This window comes from Lithobates pipiens, unplaced genomic scaffold (genome assembly GCF_037356315.1).
Source record: "Lithobates pipiens isolate NorthernLeopardFrog02 unplaced genomic scaffold, aLitPip1_a1.2 Scaffold_22, whole genome shotgun sequence".
Lineage (NCBI taxonomy): Eukaryota > Metazoa > Chordata > Amphibia > Anura > Ranidae > Lithobates > Lithobates pipiens.
The window spans coordinates 311,317,271-311,338,061 of NW_027507784.1; the positions used below are offsets into that span (position 1 = coordinate 311,317,271).

Genomic DNA, 20,791 nt, shown 5'->3' on the forward strand with positions numbered 1-20,791 from the left:
AGTGTAAGGCTTTTCGACACCCTAGGTGAAACCTCATTTTGCCCCCCCCCCCCCCCCGCACTGCCCCTGACTCCTGAGATTTTTGCGGCACCTTTCTTCAGGCATGGTCTACAGATCCTCACCTGTGCCTCTAGATGTGGCCTAAAGACAAATAATGGTGGTATGCCAGCTGTGGTCCGCAGGCATATGGACAGGCTAGGGTAGTATGCGGACAGGCTAGGGTAGTATACGGACAGGCTAGGGTAGTATACGGACAGGCTAGGGTAGTATATGAACAGGCTAGGGTAGTATATGGAAAGGTTAGGGTAATATATAAAGTAGTATATGGACAGGATATGGTATTATATAGACAGGCTAGGGTAGTATATGGACAGGCTAGGGTAGTATACAGACAGGGTAGTGTATGGATAGGTTAATGCTATATATAGACAGGCTAGGGTGGTATATGGACAGGCTAGGGTATTATATAGACAGGCTAGGGTAGTGTACGGACAGGCAAGGGTAGTATACGGACAGGCTAGGGTAGTATATGGAAAGGTTAGGGTAATATATAGAGTAGAATACAGACAGGCTATGGTATTATATAGACAGGCTAGGGTAGTATACAGACAGGGTAGTATATGGACAGGTTAAGGTCATATATAGACAGGCTAGGGTGGTATATGGACAGGCTAGGGTGGTATACGGACAGGCTAGGCTAGTATACAGACGGGCTAGGCTAGTATACGGATGGGCTAGGGTAGTATACGGATGACCAAGTGTAGTATACGGATGGGCTAGGATAGTATATGGATAGGCTGAGTGTGTTGGAGGTCCTAGCAGAAAAGTGAAGGTGTACAGAGGAGCGGAGTGGACGTACAGCTGGAGGAGTCCTCCTCCAATAAACGGGAATGTGGAGCGAACAGGACTGGATGTGAGTGGCAGTCTGGGACAGACATAGAGCAGAATGCTACTTCCAAGTGAACCCGGTCTAGCCGGTCGGGCTGTGTGCTGGGGCTCAGGATCCGCAGCCAGGAACGGTGCGGGGATTATCAGTCAGGTCAGGTGAACATACCAGCCCGCTGCATCGATCCAGATACCCTACTGTACCTCCTGTGCTGGTGATGATGAGGATAGAGCCTGCCGGAGCATTGGGGTGCAAGTCATGATGGAGTGGAGGGACCCAGGGGGCCCTAGGAGGCTGAGGAGAAGCGTGAAGAGCAGCCCCTGTTCCAGCTTCACTGAACTGCCAGGCTTCCGTGCCCAAGAACCAGCAGTACCCACATGATCTCTGTGAGAGCCACCAATCAGGACCTGAGGGAGGCAGACCTGCTAGAGAATTTCATGGAGGCTTTCTTTGACAGCCGCTTCTCCTGATGGCGACCCTGGTGGGGAACATCAGCAGTCCAGTGGCCGTGGCTGGACCCTAGCAGCGGTGCACACTAGGTGGCTGCCAACTTTGCCTAGTGGTAGCACTGGCCCTGAATATACTGCTCAATGTTTTTCAAAAAGTTTTTGGGCATTCACAAACAAAGCTACTAAAATACTGACAGATCGTGAGGGAGGAAGGGCCAAGTGTGAGCCAGGGACTAGAGTCTCTATTCAGGATGGTATGAGAAAGCCGTGAGGAGGGAGTGGGATGAGCCAGGGAAACCATCACGGAGGAGTCGGTGTTGTGTCGAATACTGTCCTCCGTCGGATAATGTCTTCCCTGTACTGCACTTGTGCAGTACAGAGGACAAGGAGACGCCGAAGGTCGCCGAAGATGAACAGCGCCCGCACACTGAGTCCAGGTTCAAGCCCCACCATCCAAGTGGACATAGTGGAGCTAGAATAAAAAATTGGCGAGCAAAGCGAGGCCGTGCCCGAAGCGTGGCGAGTGAAGCGAGCCCACAAGGGGCCCTGTTACTAAGTGCTACAGTATGTCTACTTGCATGTTGGGGCTTGAACCTGGACTCAGGGCAGAAGGTACTAGCAAGTGCGCAGGCGCCGTTCATCTTTGGAGACTTTCGGAGTCTCCATAGCTTAATAAAGCTTTTGAATCTTTTTAATACACCAGGGGTTTGCGCTGTTTTCTCGTTTCTCTTGCTTTATTAAATACTGAGGCCCCCAGCTGAGCTCAGCCAAGTATATCTAGGTCAAGGTCCAGGTACTATCTTCAGAATTGCAGTACTTATGATAAATCTAAGATTTTATTTTAACGTTTCTTCCGTCTTAGCTCACATTCTAACAACATTGCTTGATCGAGAAGCACAGATATAAATACCCCTTGCACCTGCGACTGACAACATTATATGGGAAGCCGAACAATGCAGGTGAGTCCAACAAACCCTACTGGATGATGGGGGGTGGATGTTGGGCCCCCTTTAAGTTATGGGCAATAATAAGTCCATCCTAAGCAGGACTGAGACTCCCATTAGAGGGAAGGAGAGTCCTCTGTAGCCATTATGTGGTGCCTCAGATGATGTGATCTTTCACGAAACACGTTGGGTGGAGTCCATGCTTGCAACGTTACCACACCCGCTGACCCCTTGAGGCTGTCGGTTTGTATCCCAGGGTGGATATACGTTGCATATATGCTCGTTTTTTTAACTGCTTGAAATACATAGCTCAACTCACCAACCAGTCTGCCAGCCAACCAAATGAACCTGCCCAACAGTCTGCGTTAAAAACAGGGGTTTAGTTAGCACGCATTTGCAAACGCATTGCGTAAGCTGCAAGGCCTCTTCACGGCACCCTGCGTATTGCTTGCAGTGCTTAATGCTACTGAATTTATGAGCGTCTCCACAATGGAAGCACATGCAATAAATGGATAGATGAGGGGCAGGTGGGCCTGGAGGCAGCCCAATCCCCCTTAAAGGAACAGGAGCACACTTGACACCCAGCAATAACACAGTGGCAACGAAGGTGCCCAGTGTGTCCCTGGACCATATTTACACCAGTAACAAAAAACTGGACACTGCCCCCACCTATAACTGGCCTTCACAGCAAAGAGCACATGGAAGGGAAAACGCATGAAAGACAAAAAAAGAACATTCCATAGCTCAACTCGCCAACCAATCTGCCAACCGACCAAATTATCCTATCCAACAGTGTGCTTGCCAGTGACAGCTTGCGGGTTCATGGCCGGGCACGCACTGCGCACGTGCGAGTCACACTGCACTCTGCTTGTGGCCAGACAATCTTCTGGGACCCGTAATGTGTCCCAGAAGATTGCAAAGAGGGAGTGAGAGAGGAGGAGTCACCTAGGTGGCCAAGAGATGGAAGCAGGAAGTGGGACAGGAAGTCCCTCTAAAAACAAGGTACCACTTCCCCCCCCCAAAAAAAATTACATGCCAAATGTGGGTGGAACTCCGCTTTAACCTTGGTGTTGCAAAGAGTATAGCTCATATCTGCATTATTCTAAGATTTTAAGTGTGAGTTGCCCTAAAAGTAGAATACATCATTCAATACATTTGTGGAAATGCAGTTGTTAAACCAATACATAATCTTTCTCTGTGTTTCTCCACCTGAAGAACGATTGAAAACATTTTTAAGCCTCAGTGGGAAAAATTCCCGTACATTGTTGATCATTGGGAACACTACCCCTTACATTGGTGGGTAGTGGGAAGATGCTTCTTACATTGTTGGTCATTGAGAAGAATGCTCCTTGTATTGGAGGTCAATGGGGAGAATGTCCCTTACATTGGTGGACAGTGCGAAAAATATCCCTTACAGCAATGCTAAGATAATCACTCTTAAAGGAAGCTAAAAGATTTTGGTGTCATGCTGCCAGGGCTGGACTTACCATTGGGCTTGACTGGGCTCAAGCCCATGGGCCCCACCCAATAGGGGGCCCCACAGGCCCTGCCAAGATACATAACCGAGTGTACTCGGCTCAGCTCCGCTCACAGTCACGCCCAGTCCCGCCCTATGATGGACATAACACAGGGACTGTTAGCCAAGCTGAGTATACTCGGCTACTCTCGGCTCCGCTTGGGACTGCTAGAGGACCCGAGAGCCGCCGAGATACACAGGACTCTGCATCTCGGCGGCGCCATTTTTAAACTTCAAGACTGCAATGACAAGGCTGCAAATGACACTGGACAAGGCTGCAGATGGATGGGCAAGGCTGCGGATGAACACTGATAAGGCTGCATTGATGGGCATTTAAATGTATTTTCCTTAAACGTGACGTACTAAAAGGAATGACAGAATGGAATGCCCATAGACTTTAACAGGGAGATGGAATGCCCATAGAGAATAATGGAACAAAGTGGAATGCCCATAGAGAATAATGGAACAAAGTGGAATGCCCATAGAGAATCATGGAAAAAAAAATCAGTTTGTGACAGACTCTTTTGACATATAAATGTTTTTTTTTTTTTTTAAAGACCTACTTTTAAATATCAGTGGCCATGTTTAATATTGAGATTAGATGGGATTAATGTTGTTTTTTATGGCATAACAAAGGTAAATGAAAGAGTGGAATGCCCATAGAGTATAATGGGAAGTCAAATATAAACTCATTTGCAGGCAAATCTGAGTGACATGGCAATTTATCCTTTACCACAGCTGTTCCTCATGTAGAGTAGCAGATTGTAAGATTGAGATTGTTTGGGATTACAGCTGTTTTATATTGAATTACAAACATATGACAGGGTGGAATGCCCATAGAGTATAATGGGAAGCAAGGTGTGACCTGGAGTCAAAACCATTGGTCATATCACATCAATCTTTAGCAGACATATTCTCTATATCCAGTGGTGATGTCCAAAATTCACATTAGGTGGGATTATTATTGGTTTCTATGGAATGACATACACAGTGGCGTAACTAGAACCTTCAGGGCCCCGATGCAAGAAACCATGAAGGGCCCCCCTGAACCCCAGCCAGGGCCCTTCCCTCCGAGTCCGACGGTGGAACTCCAGGGCGTGGTCACAGGTATGACCTTTGTGAACCCTGTAGTTCCACCACTGGTATCAGCAGTTTTTATTTATTTATTTTTTTACATTTTTAGGTGCCCCATTGGGGGACTGTCCCTAGGCAGGATTGGGTCCCCGTCCCCAGAAGAGATGAGGTCCTTTTCTCCAGGGCAGATGAAGTTACTGCCCCCAGATGAGAAGGGGTCCCTGTCCCCACGGGGATATGGAGGGGGTATGTAATAGTGTGTGCTAGCTGCCTATGCTGCTGCCGTCCATATGTAGAGGGGGCTGCATGGGCCCCCTGCATCAAAGGGCCCGGTTGCGGTCGCGACTGCTGCACCCCCTATAGTTACGCCCCTGGACATACATATGACAGAGTGGAATGCCCATAGAGTATAATGGGAAGCAAGGTGTGACCTGGAGTCAGAACCATTGGTCATATCAGATCAATCTTTAGCAGACATACTCTCTATGTCCAGCAGTGATGTCCAAATTTCAAACTAAACGGGATTATTATTGTTTTATATGGAATGACAAGACATATGACAGAATGGAATGCCCATAGAGTATAATGGGAAATAAAATCTAAACTCATTTTCAGGCAAATCTGAGTGACATAGCAATTTATCCTTTACCACAGCTGTTCCTCAAGTAGAGTAGCAGATTGTAAGGTTGAGATTATTTTCTATGGAATGACAGATAAAAAATATAAAGAAATGCCCATAGAGTATAATGGGAAGCAAGATGTGACCTGGAGTCAAAACCATTGGTCATATCAGATCAATCTTTAGCAGACATACTCTCTATGTCCAGTGGTGATGTCCAAAATTCAGATTAAGTGGGATTATTATTTTTTTCTATGGAATGACAGATTAATAATAAAAAGGAATGCCCATAGAGTATCATGGGGAGCAAGATGTGACCTGGAGTCAAAACCATTGGTCATATCACATCAATCTTTAGCAGACATACCCTCTATGTCCAGTGGTGATGTCCAAAATTCACATTAAGTGGGATTATTATTGGTTTCTATGGAATGGCATACATATCACAGGGTGGAATGCCCATAGAGAATAATGGGAAGCAAGATGTGACCTGGAGTCAAAACCATTGGTCATATCAGATCATTCTTTAGCAGACATACCCTCTATTTGCAGCAGTGATGTCCAAATTTGAAATTAAATGGGATTATTTTTGTTTTATATGGAATGACAAGACATATGACAGAGTGGAATGCCCATAGAATATAATGGGAAGTAAATCGTTTAAAAATTCACTTAATGTGAATTTTGTACATCACTAACAAACATAGAGAGTATGTCTGCTAAAGAATGATCTGATATGACCAATGGTTTTGACTCCAGGTCACATCTTGCTCCCCATGATACTCTATGGGCATTCCTTTTTATTATTTATCTGTCATTCCATAGAAACCAATAATAATCCCATTTAATTTGAATTTTGGACATCACCACTGGACATAGAGAATATGTCTGCTAAAGATTGATCTGATATGACCAATGGTTCTGACTCCAGGTCACACCTTGCTTCCCATTATACTCTATGGGCATTCCACCCTGTCATATGTTTGTAATTCAATATAAAACAGCTGTAATCCCAAATAATCTCAATCTTACAATCTGCTACTCTACATGAGGAACAGTTGTGGTAAAGGATAAATTGCCATGTCACTCAGATTTGCCTGCAAATGAGTTTATATTTGACCTCCCATTATACTCTATGGGCATTCCACTCTGTCATTTACCTTTGTTATGCCATAAAAAACAACATTAATCCCATCGAATCTCAATATTAAACATGGCCACTGATATTTAAAAGTAGGTCTTTAAAAAAAAAAAAAACATTTATATGTCAAAAGAGTCTGTCACAAACTGAATTTTTTTTCCATTATTCTCTATGGGCATTCCACTTTGTTCCATTATTCTCTATGGGCATTCCACTTTGTTCCATTATTCTCTATGGGCATTCCATCTCCCTGTTAAAGTCTATGGGCATTCCATTCTGTCATTCCTTTTAGTACGTCCCCCTTAAACTTCCCTCCTAAAAGTTTCTTTCCTTAAAATTCCCTCCCAAACTTGGGGTTATACGCCGATAAATGCGGTAATGTACACAAGGTAGGGCCCGAAAAGTGGATCAAGCCCAGGGGCCCCCACCACCCTAAGAGCCGGTTCACACTGCGGGCGATGCGAGGCGACACGACTTGCCTTGCCGCGATCTGACAAGTCGCCCCCGTTCTGTACTATGGAACCGTTCTGAGAGGAGCGACTCGAGTCGCTCCGACTCAGAAAAAAGGTTCCTGTACTACTTTTGGGCGACCTCGGGGGCAACTTGCATTGACTTCTATACAGAAGTCATTTTCAAGTTGCCGCTGAGGTCGTGGCAGGTCGCGGCGAGGCAAGTCGGTGTCGCCTCGCATCGCCCGCAGTGTGAAGCGGCCCTAAGTCCTGCCCTGGTGACCTTGTCTGGGCACTGCTGGTCACTAATGGCAACACTCCAAATACACTATTCCTGTGTATTGTATGGGAGCTGCTCTGCTTTGTCATTGTGTTTTTTCTCACAACTTGTCTTTCTGATGTATACACCGGCATTCGTCATTTTACTGTTAAACTGCCGCCCTCTGAACTCCTCTCATGCTCCGCACTCTTCTCCTGGACATACTCCCAGTTTACACCCGGTAAACTCTTCTCCTATACATACTGTCGCCTGTGAATCGGCCGAGACAGCGACAGCTTGTCCATAGGAGTAGTAGAGATGTAATTCTCCGTATTGCCTGTAGATGGCAGTGCTGAGCTGATGACGTAACTGACGTAACTGACGTAACTGAGAATTCAGCCTCAAGATAAACAGAGAACTGTTATTTACTTGCCAGGAGTGGTGGCACGTGGCTTTACTTGCCGCCCTCCAAGAGGCGGAGTCTGTTGGCTTTTGCGTATGTCCATGAGTTCTCGTCCACCCAGTGCCAAGTCCATTAGGGTGTCCGTTGCTAGTGCTAGTTTCAGCATTAGCATGGTGGCTCACGACTCTCCACTAGTCCCACTGCTGATCGGTGATGATTCCAATCGGGCTGACTAGTAGTGTGTGTGCTAGCAAAAAAGTAGTGAATAGCCGACGTTGAACATTGAGATAATACTGTGATACACAGTCTCCTTTTTGTTTTTTTTCCGTTTTGAGTTACAGATATATATATATATATATATATAATTTTTTTTCCCTCTTATAAAAATAAAATAATATATATTTTATATATATATTTATATCTATATCTCTCCCTCTCTCTAGGTATATATTATATATATATATATATATATATATATATATATATATATATATATATATATACTTTTTTTTATACAAACCATAAATATAATAGAAAATAAATTGTAGAGCAACCTGAATAATAATAAATAATAAAAATTTAAAAAAATAATGAATAAAAACCATAAATATAATATATATATATATATATATATATATATATATATATATATATATATATATATATATATATATATAAAAATAGAAAATAAATTGAAAATCAAAAAAATATATTTAAGGTTTTTATTATTTTATTACCAATGTTATCATTGGCAATAAAAAAACATATGCAGAAGTGAACGCATACGTGAGTAGCACCCGCATATGAAAACGGAGTTCAAACCACACATGTGAGGTATCGCCGCGATCAGTAGAGCGAGAGCAATAATTCTAGCCCCAGACCTCCTCTGTAACTCAAAACGTGCAACCTGTAGAATTTTTTAAACGTCGCCTATGGAGATTTTTTAGGGTAAAAGTTTGTCGCCATTCCAAGATCGGCCGCAATTTTGAAGCGTGACATGTTGGGTATCAATTCACTCGACGTAACATTATCTTTCGTAATAAAAAAAAAATTGGGCTGATTTTACTGTTGTCTTATTTTTTAATTAAAAAAAAAAGTGAATTTTTTCCAAAAAAAAGTGTTCTTGTAAGACCGCTGCGCAAATACGGTGTGACAGAAAGCATTGCAATGACTGCCATTTTATTCTCTAGGGTGTTAGAAAATAAATTATAATGTTTTGGGGTTCTAAGCAATTTTCTAGGAAAAAAAAATGTTTTTCAAAAACAGGCTCGGTCCTTAAGTGGCATCCCCCCCCCCCCCCCACATTTCCCGCTGTGACCTCTAGCAACCTGTCAGTAAGCATTAATGATATGCTGTAACCAATCGCAATGGCTGCCTGATCTGATACAGTAAACTGATTTTTAAGTCTATCTGCTATTTATTGTATGTCTCAGAGCAGGCGGAGAGATAAATTGTATGGGGGGGGGGCAAGAACATTTTTGCCCAGGGTCCAATCAATATTAAAAACGGCCCTGGGTAGGGATGAGCTTCGAGTTCGACTCGGACTCATGTTCTACACGAACATTGCCTGTTGGCCTGTTCAGCGAACAGTGAACAATTTGGGCTGTTCGCAGCAAATTCGAAAAGCCGGAACACCCTATACAAGTCTATGGGAGAAATCTAAAGTGCAAATTGTAAAGGGTAATATGCAGGTTACTGTCCTAAAAAGTGTTTGGGGACCCGGGTCCTGCCCCAGGGGACATGGATCAATGCAAAAAAAAGTTTTAAAAACTGCCGTTTTTTCGGGAGCAGTGATTTTAATAATGATTAAAGTGAAACAATAAAAGTGTAATATGCCTTTAAATTTCGTAGCTGGGGGGTATCTATAGTATGCCTGTGAAGGGGCGCATGTTTCTGCTGCTTAGAACTGTCGCTGCACAAAGTGTCATTTGTGCAGGAAAAAAAGTCTTTTAACCACTTTCAGACCGGACCATTTTGCTGGTAAATGACCAGAGGTCTTTTTACACTTTGGCACTGCGCTGCTTTAACTGGTAATTGCGCGGTCATGCAATGTTGTACCCAAACAAAATTTGCGTCCTTTTCTTCCCACAAATAGAGCTTTCTTTTGATGGTATTTGATTGCCTCTGCGATTTTTATTTTTTGCGATATAAACGTAAAAAGACCGCAAATTTTGAAAAAAAATGATATTTTCTACTTTTTGTTATTAGAAAAATCCAATAAACTCAATTTTAGTCATACATTTAGGCCAAAATGTATTCAGCCACATGTCTTTGGTAAAAAAAAAGTCAATAATTGTATATTTATTGGTTTGCGCAAAAGTTGTCACATCTACAAACTAAGGTACGTTTTCTGGAATTTACGCAGCTTTTAGTTTACGACTGCCTATCTCATTTCTTGAGGTGCTAAAATGGCAGGGCAGTACAAAACCCCCCCAAATGACCCCATTTTGGAAAGTAGACCCCCTAAGGAAATTGATAAGAGGCATGTTGAGCCCATTGAATATTTTATTTTTTTGCCTCAAGCGATTGAATAATGACAAAAAAAAAATTTTTTTTTTTTTTTTACACAAAGTTGTCACTAAATGATATATTGCTCACACATGCTATGGGCGTATGTGAAATGACACCCCAAAATAAATTCTGCTGCTTCTCCTGAGTACGGGGATACCACATATGTGGGACTTTTTGGGAGCCTAGCCGCGTACGGGGCCCCGAAAACCAAGCACCGCCTTCAGGCTTTCTAAGGGCGTTACAGTTTTGAAGGCCATAAAATGCCAAGATGGCACAAACCCCCCCCCCCCCAAATGACCCCATTTTAGAAAGTAGACACCCCTAAATTTAGGGGTACACTAGTGAGACTAGGTAATAAATGGCGGGTGCCCTGAAACTATAAAAAAATAACTAACCAACCAGCGTCACCTGTAACAGTTATATGGTGATCACTGGTGAAAGGGTTAACTAGGGGGCAATCAGGGGGCTTTATGCGGTAGTATATGGGGGTCCCTGGCGCTATAAAAAGCTGCGGCGAACCTAAATACCTACCTGCCTAACTAGCGTCACCTGTGACACTAATACAGCGATCAGAAAAACGATCGCTTATTAGGCTGGGTTCACACTGGAGCGATGCGGGAACGCCACGAATGCGCGGCGGGTTCCCGCATCGCATGCCTCCCGGCGGCAGTTCACACTGCCCTATGCGAACTGCTGGGAGTGTCAGTGAAATGTTAATGACACCCCCAGATCAGTTCGCATATCGCAGTGCGATCTGCAAACTTGGATCGCATGGTGTGAACACCCATGCGATCCGATTCTGCTGCGGACCAAAAAAAGGGTCCCGTGCGAGTTTGCGGCGGGTGCGGCGGGTGCGACACGAATTCAGCCATACTATCTGTATAGCTGAACTCGAATCGCACAGAGATCGGATGTGATTTGCACTGCAGTGCGGTGCGAATCACATCCGTTCTCATAAACCGCTGCAATGTGAACCCAGCCTTAGTGACACTGGCGACGGGGGGTGATCACGGGGTTAAACCTTTATTGGGGGGGTTGGGGGGGTACCTTAGAACTAAAGGGGGCTAACCCTAACTGCCCTAACAGTTATTAGTCACAAATGACACCCGCCGGGTGATCAGGGGGTTAAACCTTTATTAGGTAATAAATGGCGGGTGCCCTGAAACTATAAAAAAATAACTAACCAACCAGCGTCACCTGTAACAGTTATATGGTGATCACTGGTGAAAGGGTTAACTAGGGGGCAATCAGGGGGCTTTATGCGGTAGTATATGGGGGTCCCTGGCGCTATAAAAAGTTGCGGCGAACCTAAATACCTACCTGCCTAACTAGCGTCACCTGTGACACTAATACGGCGATCAGAAAAATGATCGCTTATTAGGCTGGGTTCACACTGGAGCGATGCGGAAACGCCGCGAATCCGCGGCGGGTTCCCGCATCGCATGCCTCCCGGGCGGCAGTTCACACTGCCCTATGCGAACTGCTGGGAGTGTCAGTGAAATGTTACTGACACCCCCAGATCAGTTCGCATATCGCAGTGCGATCTGCAAACTCGGATCGCATGGTGTGAACACCCATGCGATCCGATTCTGCTGCGGGCCAAAAAAAGGGTCCCGTGCGAATTTGCGGCGGGTGTGGCGGGTGTGGCGGGTGCGGCGAATGGCTGAACTCGAATCGCACAGAGATCGGATGTGATTTGCACTGCAGTGCGGTGCGAATCACATTCGTTCTCATAAACCGCTGCAATGTGAACCCAGCCTTAGTGACACTGGCAACGGGGGGTGATCACGGGGTTAAACCTTTATTGGGGGGGTTAGGGGGGTACATTAGAACTAAAGGGGGCTAACCCTAACTGCCCTAACAGTTATTACAGTCACAAATGACACCAATGCAAAAAAAAAAAAAAAATGGCATTGGTGTCACTGTGACTGGGGGGCAGGGGTAATTGGGGGGGTGATCGGGGGGTAAAGGGGGGGTGTGAGTGTGCCTGGCATGTTCTACTGTGTGTGGGGTGTGTTGGTGCAACTCACCGATCCGCTCTCCTCCGTGTCGGAACGAAAAATACCGACACGGAGGAGAGAATACATCACTTCCTCTCCTGTGTTTACATTACAGGAGAGGAAGTGATGTCACCGGGGATTTCCATTCGTCGGGAGCGATCGCGAGGGGGTGGCCATGAATGAATGGCCGTCCCCTCGTCCGGGATCGCTCCCGAACGAAAACCGACCGCCGCAGGCACCGGGCGGGGGCCCGATCGGGCCCCCGACCCGCGGGAGGCAAAGGACGTACATGTATGTCCTTATGCCTGCCCGTGCCATTCTGCCGACGTACATCGGCGTGCGGCGGTCGGCAAGTGGTTAAGGAAAGAAACTTTTAGGAGGGAAGTTTAAGGAAAATACTTACATTTAAATGCCCATCAATGCAGCCTTATCAGTGTTCATCCGCAGCCTTGCCCATCCATCTCCAGCCTTGTCCAGTGTCATTTGCAGCCTTGTCATTGCAGTCTTGAAGTTTAAAAATGGCGCCGCCGAGATGCAGAGTCCTGTGTATCTCGGCGGCTTTCGGGTCCTCTAGCAGTCCCAAGCGGAGCCGAGAGTAGCCGAGTATACTCAGCTTGGCTAACAGTCCCTGTGTTATGTCCATCATAGGGCGGGACTGGGCGTGACTGTGAGCGGAGCTGAGCCGAGTACACTCGGTTATGTATCTTGGCAGGGCCTGTGGGGCGCCCTATTGGGTGGGGCCCATGGGCTTGAGCCCAGTCAAGCCCAATGGTAAGTCCAGCCCTGAAGGTCACCCAGAGCCCCGGCATTCTTGCCAACTATCCCAGTTTAAATTCCCTCGTCCCTTGAGGTTTTAGTCCTGTGCTGTGTCCCGATATCTCAGTGTGAAGTGCTGCTACTAATGCTGCCCAGCTCTGCCCTATTGTTGTGTACAGGTGACTCCCCTGCAGACCCTGTGTTTACATGTAAATAACCGGCATTCATATGTAAATAGCAGCAGCATTCAAAAGTAAGTAGCTGCAGCCAGCGGCATTGATATGTAAATAAAGGTGTAATTCATATGTATATCATGCCCCCCTGCAGTGAGGAGATGATGTGCTGTAACCTCTAGCAACCAATTAGTGAGAAGTAATACTGTACTGTAATCTCTAGCAACCAATTAACAAGCGGAAATCATTTGCTGCAACCTCTAGCAACTAATCAGTGAGCTGAAATGTGTGCTGTAATCTCTAGCAACCAGTCAGTAAGCAGTAATGATATGCTGTAACCGCTGGCAACCAATCGTAATTGCTGCCTGATCTGATATAGTAAACTGATTTTAAGTCTAGCTGCAATTTCTTTTATGTCTTGGAGCAGGGGGAGAGTGAGATTGAATGGGGGGGGGCAAGAATTTTTTTGCCCAGGGTCCAATCAATATTAAAGACGGCCCTGGATTGATGCAAGACAAAACCAGAGAAATTCCCAGTTCAACTCACCAACCAGTCAGCTTACCTACCAAATTAACCGGTCTAACAGTATACTTTAAAAACAGGGTTTTAGTTAGCACTAAGGATGAGCTCAGGTGTGTTCGCAACTCCACGTGCCCGCGCCCGCCAGGAAGCTGTCACTCCGCAGTGCTGATCACAGGCAGTGAGACATTTCCGATCCGCGCATGCACAGATTCCGAAATGTCTCACTGTCTGTGATTAGCGCTGCAAAGTGTCAGCTACCTGGCAGGTGCGGGCACGTGGAGTTGCGAACACGCCTGAGCTCATCCTTAGTGCACATTTGCAAACGCATGCGTAAGCTGCAAGACCTCTTCACAGCATCCTGTATTACTCGCAGTCCTAAGCCTGGGTTCACATTGCTGTGGGTTAGAAATTGTGTTAGTTCAGCTGAACTCGCATGATTTCAACCGGGCAATGCTGTCCTGCTGCGGGGGGGGGGGGGGGGGGGGGGGTGTGTTGGGGGGCGATTTGACAGACATCTATGCGGGTTCCTGCACAGATGTCTATACAAAGTCACCAAAAGTAGTACAGAAACTACTTTTGGCAATCGGTGCAGCAGCCCAAAGTCTGTGCTGCACCGATTCGGACTGTGCCATTGCTGGCAATAGCCGCCGATTTGGCATGCGGTTTTCACACGCCAAATTGCATGCCAAATCGTACCAGTGTGAACCTAGGCTAACTCCTGTAAATTTATGAGAGTGCCCACAGTGGAAGCACATGCATTCTAATGGATAGACAGGGAGCAGGTGGGCCTGGAGGTAGCCCAATCCTCCTTAAGCCCCGGAAGATTTACCCCCTTCATGACCAGGCCATTGCACTGCATTACTTTAACTGCCAATTTTGTGGTTGTGTCGTGCTGTACCCAAATACAATTTATGTCCTTTTTTAATTTCTGCTATAAAACATGCCCAATAAAAAAAAAATCTAAAAAATCTAATTTATTCATCAATTTAGGCCAATATGTATTTTGGTACATATTTTTTGGTTAAAAAATCCCAATAAGTATATATTGATTGATTTGTGCATAAGTATAGCATCTACAAACTATAGGCTATTTTATGGAATTTTCATTCATTTATTTATTTATCTTTTACTAGTAACTAGCGGCGATCAGTGATTTTTAGCGGGACTGCGACATTGCAACGGACAAGTTGGAAGACTGACACTTTTTTGGGGACCAGTGACTAATACAGTGATCAGTGTTAAAGAAAAAAAGCACTCTCACTGTACTATTGACACTGGCAGGGAAGGACAGAACGACGATCTGCCTTGTTTACATAGGCAGACCACCGCTCTACCTCTCCTGTGAATGATCGGCGGGTCCTCGCAGACATCGCTTGTGTCGGACCTGCTGATTGGCTCCTGCTGTGTCCAATCACAGCAGAAGCAAGTTGCTGGCATCACCCCAGACCCTGTGCATAAAATCACCTAGAGGTACGTGATTTCGCACAGTAGAGACTCCCTGCCACAGTATATCTGCGTGAGGCGGTCCTTAAGGGGCTAAAGGCACAGTGGAACACTGAACACCCAGCATATAGCACAATGGTAGGAAAGATGTCCCCTCATCAATATTCCCCCCCCATTATTAACAAACAAAATGGCCCCTGCCCCCACCTATAACTGGCCTTCACAGCAAGGAGACCATGGAAGGGCAACACATGCAAAACACAACCAGAGAAATTCCCAGCTCAACTAACCAACCAGTCAGCTTACCAACCAAATTAACCTAACAGTATGCGTTAAAATCAGGGGCACATATTTGCAAACGCATTTGACCGCATGCTCTTTAGTACAAAGATAAGCAGCCTGACTATAGCATGCACTGACTTTTTTTTTTTTTTAACCACTTTTGCTGGCTTTAACTGACAATTGCGCGGTTGTTCGACGTGGCTCCCAAACAAAATTGATCACCCCTGCGTTTTTTATTTTTCGATCTATAAACAAAAATAGAGCGTCAATTTTGAAAAAAACACATTATTTTTTACTTTTTGTTATAATAAATACCCCCCCAAAAAATATTTTAAAAAAAACATTTTTTTCCCTCAGTTTAGGCCGATACGTATTCTTTTACATATTTTTGGTAAAAAAAAATGCCAATAGGTGATTATTGATTGGTTTGCGCAAAATTTATAGCGTTTACAAAATATGAGATAGTTTTATGGCATTTTTATTAATATTTTTTTTTTTTTACTAGTAATGGCGGTGATCGGCGATTTTTATTGTGACTGCGACATTATGGCGGACACATCGGACATTTTTGACACATTCTTGGGACCATTGTCATTTATACAGCAATCAGTGCTATACAAATGCAGCGATTCCTGTGTTAATGAAACTGGCAGTGAAGGGGTTAACCAGGGGGTGGCAGTGTAGGGGTTAAGTGTGTCCTAGGGGTGTGTTACTAACTGTGGGGGGCTGCAGAGATCAGTGTCACTTGTTGCTAGGCAGAATGGGGAGATGCTGTTTACAATGGCATCTCCCCGTTCAGCCTACCCGTGAGATGATCGCGGGTATCCCCGCGGCGATCGAGTCCGCAGGACCCGCGACCAGACTCACAGGGGTCCTGACCAGCATGCGAGCGTGCCGCCGGCGGCGCACACGCTATGGCAGGATGGCAAATAGAAATGGACGTACATGTACGCCCATATGCCTGCCCGTGCCATTCTGCCGACGTACATCGGCATGCGCCGGTCGGGAACTGGTTAAGGAAATGCTTGTAAAAACTCCTCCAGAGGAGGAAGAGGAAGCGGAAGAAGGTCCTGAATCCTTGCTGGAACTGTTGGACTCTGTGAAGGAGAAAATGGAACAAAATGGAGGTATTCGCCATCTGCTACTTTAAAGTTGTTGTTCACCCAAGACTTCTCTAAGCTGAGAACCCAACCTAGGTGTTCCAGGTAGTTGATTGTGGTGACCAAATTTTGGTCCAGGCGGGCTACCGACCGGTCTATCAAGAGCAAGTCGTCTAGGTATGCTATTATTGTTATACCTTGGGCTATTAATCTGGCCAGAGGAGGGGCCAAGATCTTTGTAAACACCTAAGGTGCAGTAGTTAGCCCGAAAGGCAGAGCTACAAACTGAAAGTGGGCTTTTTCTGCTTCGAAATGCAGGAATTTTTGATGAGCAGGGAAAATAGGTACATGCAGGTACCCATCCTTGATGTCTATTGACGCCAGCAGTTCTCCTCCTTGCAGGATGGAAACTACCGATCGGATCGATTCCATGCGAAAGGACCGTATCTTTAGAAATCGGTTTAGATCTTTGAGATCTAGAATGGGTCTGACATCTCCGGTTGGCTTTGGTACAGTGAAAAGGTTTGAATAAAACCCCATTCCCTGCTCTTGCATGGGAACTACCAGGATAACTTTTTGTGACAATAGTCGCTCCAATGCTAGAAGGAGAGACTTCTTTTTCTCTGGGTCTCTGGGTACATTTGATCTGAGGAAACCAGGAGAAGGGAATTTTCTGAATTCTAGTTTGTAACCTAGAGTTATTGTGGAGATCACCCATTTGTCCCGAAATTCCTCCTGCCAGAGCCCTGAGAACTTTAGTAGTCTCCCCCCCACCCCACTGGAGTGAGCGGGGGCGCCCCTTCATAAGGAGGTCTTAGCATTTTGTCTTGATGACCTTCTCCCCCAGCACTTCTTTTGTCCCTGGGGTTGACTTTTAACCTTTGAGCCCGACGGAGGAGGCCGTCGTGACTGCCTGGAGGCTGATGACCGTAGCACTGGAGAAAGCACTACTGGGCACTTAAACCCCCCTCAGTCCCAGACCAATTTTCAGCTTTCAGCGCTGTCGCACTTTGAATGACAATTGCGCGGGCATACAACACTGTACCCAAATGACATTTTTATCATTTTTTTCCCACAAATAGAGCTTTCTTTTGGTGGTATTTAGTTACAGCTCGGAGTTTTATTTTTTGCTAAACAAACAAAAAAATGCAAAAAAAAAATCATGTTTTAATAGTTTTTGCAAACGGGTCATTTTTCTCCTTCATTGAAGTGCGCTGATTAGGCGGCACTGCTAGGCTGCATTGGTGGGCACTGATGGGCTGCATTGGTGGGCACTGCTAGGCTGCATTGGTGGGCACTGATGGGCTGCATTGGTGGGCACTGATAGGCTGCATTGGTGGGCACTGATAGGCTGCACTGGTGGGCACTGATAGGCATAGTTAAGGCGGCACTAATAGGCACAGATAAGGCGGCACCGATGGGCACAGATAAGGCGGCACTAATGGGCAAAGATGGGCACAGATAAGATGGCACGGATGGGTGGCACGGATGGGTGGCACGGATGGGCACTGATAGGTACCACTGATAGATGGAACTGATGGGCACTGATAGGTGGCACTGATAGGTGGCTCTGATAGGTGGCACTGCTGGGCACTGATGGGCAGCACTGCTGGGCACTGATGGGCAGCACTGCTGGGCACAGATGGGCGGCACTGGGGTGCAGCACCTTTGAGGCAGATTGTGGCACTGTGGGTGGCACTGTGGGTGGCACTGTGGGTGGCACTATGGGCACTATGGGCACTGCTGGGTGGCACTGATGGGGGGCACTTACTTTTATTCAGGATGGCACTGCAGGGGGCAGGTGGGCACTGGCAGGGGGCAGGTGGTCGCTTGCATTGCTGGCCGTGATCGGGACTGATGTCCCGATCACGGCCACCGGCGAGGAGGAATACTAGCCGATTACCGGCTCCATTATATCACATGATCAGCTGTCATTTGCTGACAGCTGATCACGTGATAAGGGGTCAGGATCGACCCCTTGCACGGACCGGTGATCAGGCGAGTCTCGTGGACTCACCGATCACAGAGCGCGCCGCGCACCCATACATATATTTTGCTACTAAATAACATTTCTAATCATATGAAGTTAATAACAAGAGTCCCCCTTTACATCAGAGTCCACAGAGTTCCCCTTTTACATCTGAGCTCAGAGTTCCCTTTTACTGTAAGGGGGGGACTCTGCAGACTCTGATGTAAAGGAGAACTCTGGGGACTCTAACATAAGGGATGCTCTGGGAATACTGAGGGTGTACACTGAGAACTCTGATGTAAGGGGAAACACTGTGGCCTCTGGTGTAAAGGGGAAAGCTGATGTAAGGGGTGCTCTGAGAACCCCGATTTACCTTGGTGTACTCACTCAGAGGCAAGAGGGAGAAGGGGAAGACTTCAGTCACGGAAAGGGATGGATGGTGAGCTCACTCACCCCTTGGCAGTCAACACCTCTCATCCAGATGGATCTGAGGCTGCTGGACTTCAAATTTCCGGCCCCCCCACTTTCCTTTTCTGAGGCACAGCACCAGGGATTGGAGTGTGGGCAGACAAAGAGAGGTGGGGGGAAGAGGTGCAGTTCAAGCCCTCTCTCCTCTGCCCTCTGTATGTGTTTGGGGGGGGGGGGGGAGGTTTGTTAGTGTTGGCTTTGGGCAGTGTGGAAAAAATGTAACAGACACTCTCAGCTGAGACAACTGCAGTCAGTAACCCTAGCCATAGTCCAGTCTAAATAATGTGTCCGGGTTTCAGACAGTCCAAAACCTGGACACATGATTCCAAACCCGAACTGTCCGGGTGAATCCTGGACAGGTGGCAACCCTAGGTATACCCCACATCTTAGTAAATTTTTCCTCCATAGGATAAAGCGTAGTAAACTTTTTAGGAGGAAAACATTTTTTATCTGATTGATCCCACTCAGAATAGATAATCTTTTCCAGCAAACCATGAACAGGAAAAGCATGTGCAGTTTGAGGAGGTTTCAGTGAACCCAGAGAAGAAGTGGGTTCATTAACTGACAGACTGGTACGGGTAACTTAAACGTGGAGCGGACCAATCCAGCAAGAATTTGCACCAAGATCTTCTTATCCTGAGAAGCTGAAGAGGGCCCTTCTCCACTAGATTCCTCATAAGTGGAATCATCAGTCTCCTCCCGATCCTCTGAGGGGGATTCCTCTCCTTTACCCCAGAGTTCCTCACTCTGAGGGTCCTGGGTGACAGAGGGGGGCCTAGTGCGTTTTCTTCCACTGAGTGAAGATGTAATTAAGGCCACTAATCTTTCCACTAAACCGTTTATGGTTGAGGAAAAAACCTCCTGTGTAATGTACACAGGGGCAGAAGTGCCAGAAGCAGCTGCAGCCCCTGACCCAGACAGCTCTCTCTGGCCAGTCTCCCCGGGTCCTGCAGGGGGGCAAGGTGCTGCAGAGGGGGAGTCCTCAGAGCCTGAAGGGGACCCCTTAGGGCCCCTATTCTTCGGGGCACTTGTACCTCTTCTACCCATAGTGCAAAAGAAAAAAAGGTAAAGGTACCACAAAAAAATGCACTGACTGCTGAGCCCTGTAGTTCAGCAACTGCCGCTGCTACTAAGACTCAGTCTGGTGCCTGGGAATGCCTGTGTCTTCCACACTCACATGCGCCTGTCAGCTCTGTGTTCCTCCATAGGCTGTGTGCATCTGAAAAAGAGTGCACTTTAAAGCCTGTGTAGCCTAGTGCTCCACCCCCCTCCCTTGCTTTTTAAAAACGAGCGTTTCATACGTGAGCAGAGGCTCTAACCCTGCTGGCAAGCATGGAGGGGAGGCTGGGGCAGAGGAGAGGGAAGGGCCGGTGGACGTGAAGCCGGCCCAGTGACGTGTGGGTGACCCCGCCCCCTCTGATGTAACGGAAACCTGCGTTACATCAGAGGGGGCGGGGTCACCCACACGTCACTGGGGAACCCCTGGCTTCCCTCTCCAGCATCAGAGGGGGCGGGGTCAGGTGACAGGTGGCCCCGCCCTCCTAATATAAGAAACGTCAGCGCTGGGATCTCTGCAGTGTCTCCGGAGTGGAGACAGAAGAAGGATGTATGGACAGCGCTGGACTGAGAGATCCCCCGTCGCTGGATATGATCATCCATCGCTGGACCCCGGAGACCCATCGCTGGATAGCAAGAGTGGATTAGCACCGCTGGAATCTTCTTTTTTTATTTTTTTATTTTTAATAAAGGAATTTTTCAAAAGTGTGTTTGTTTTATTTAACCATTTTGACACTTTCTTTTGTGAAATGGTAGGGGTACTTTTGTACC

At 46.5% G+C, this 20,791-nt stretch overlaps 1 protein-coding gene across 2 annotated transcripts in view; it reads left to right on the forward strand.

The window, feature by feature from the left end:
- Nucleotides 1-2,052: 2,052 nt before the first annotated feature.
- Nucleotides 2,053-20,791, forward strand: part of MEIOB (meiosis specific with OB-fold) — a 97,673-nt gene continuing 78,934 nt past the window's right edge. The window contains exon 1 of one of the 2 annotated variants that reach the window (XM_077449390.1): nt 2,053-2,294. In XM_077449390.1, coding sequence (XP_077305516.1) covers nt 2,274-2,294 — 21 coding nt within the window. In that variant the 5' untranslated portion in view covers nt 2,053-2,273. The remainder of the gene's footprint in view (nt 2,295-20,791) is intronic. The other variant, XM_077449389.1, reaches the window with a different exon arrangement.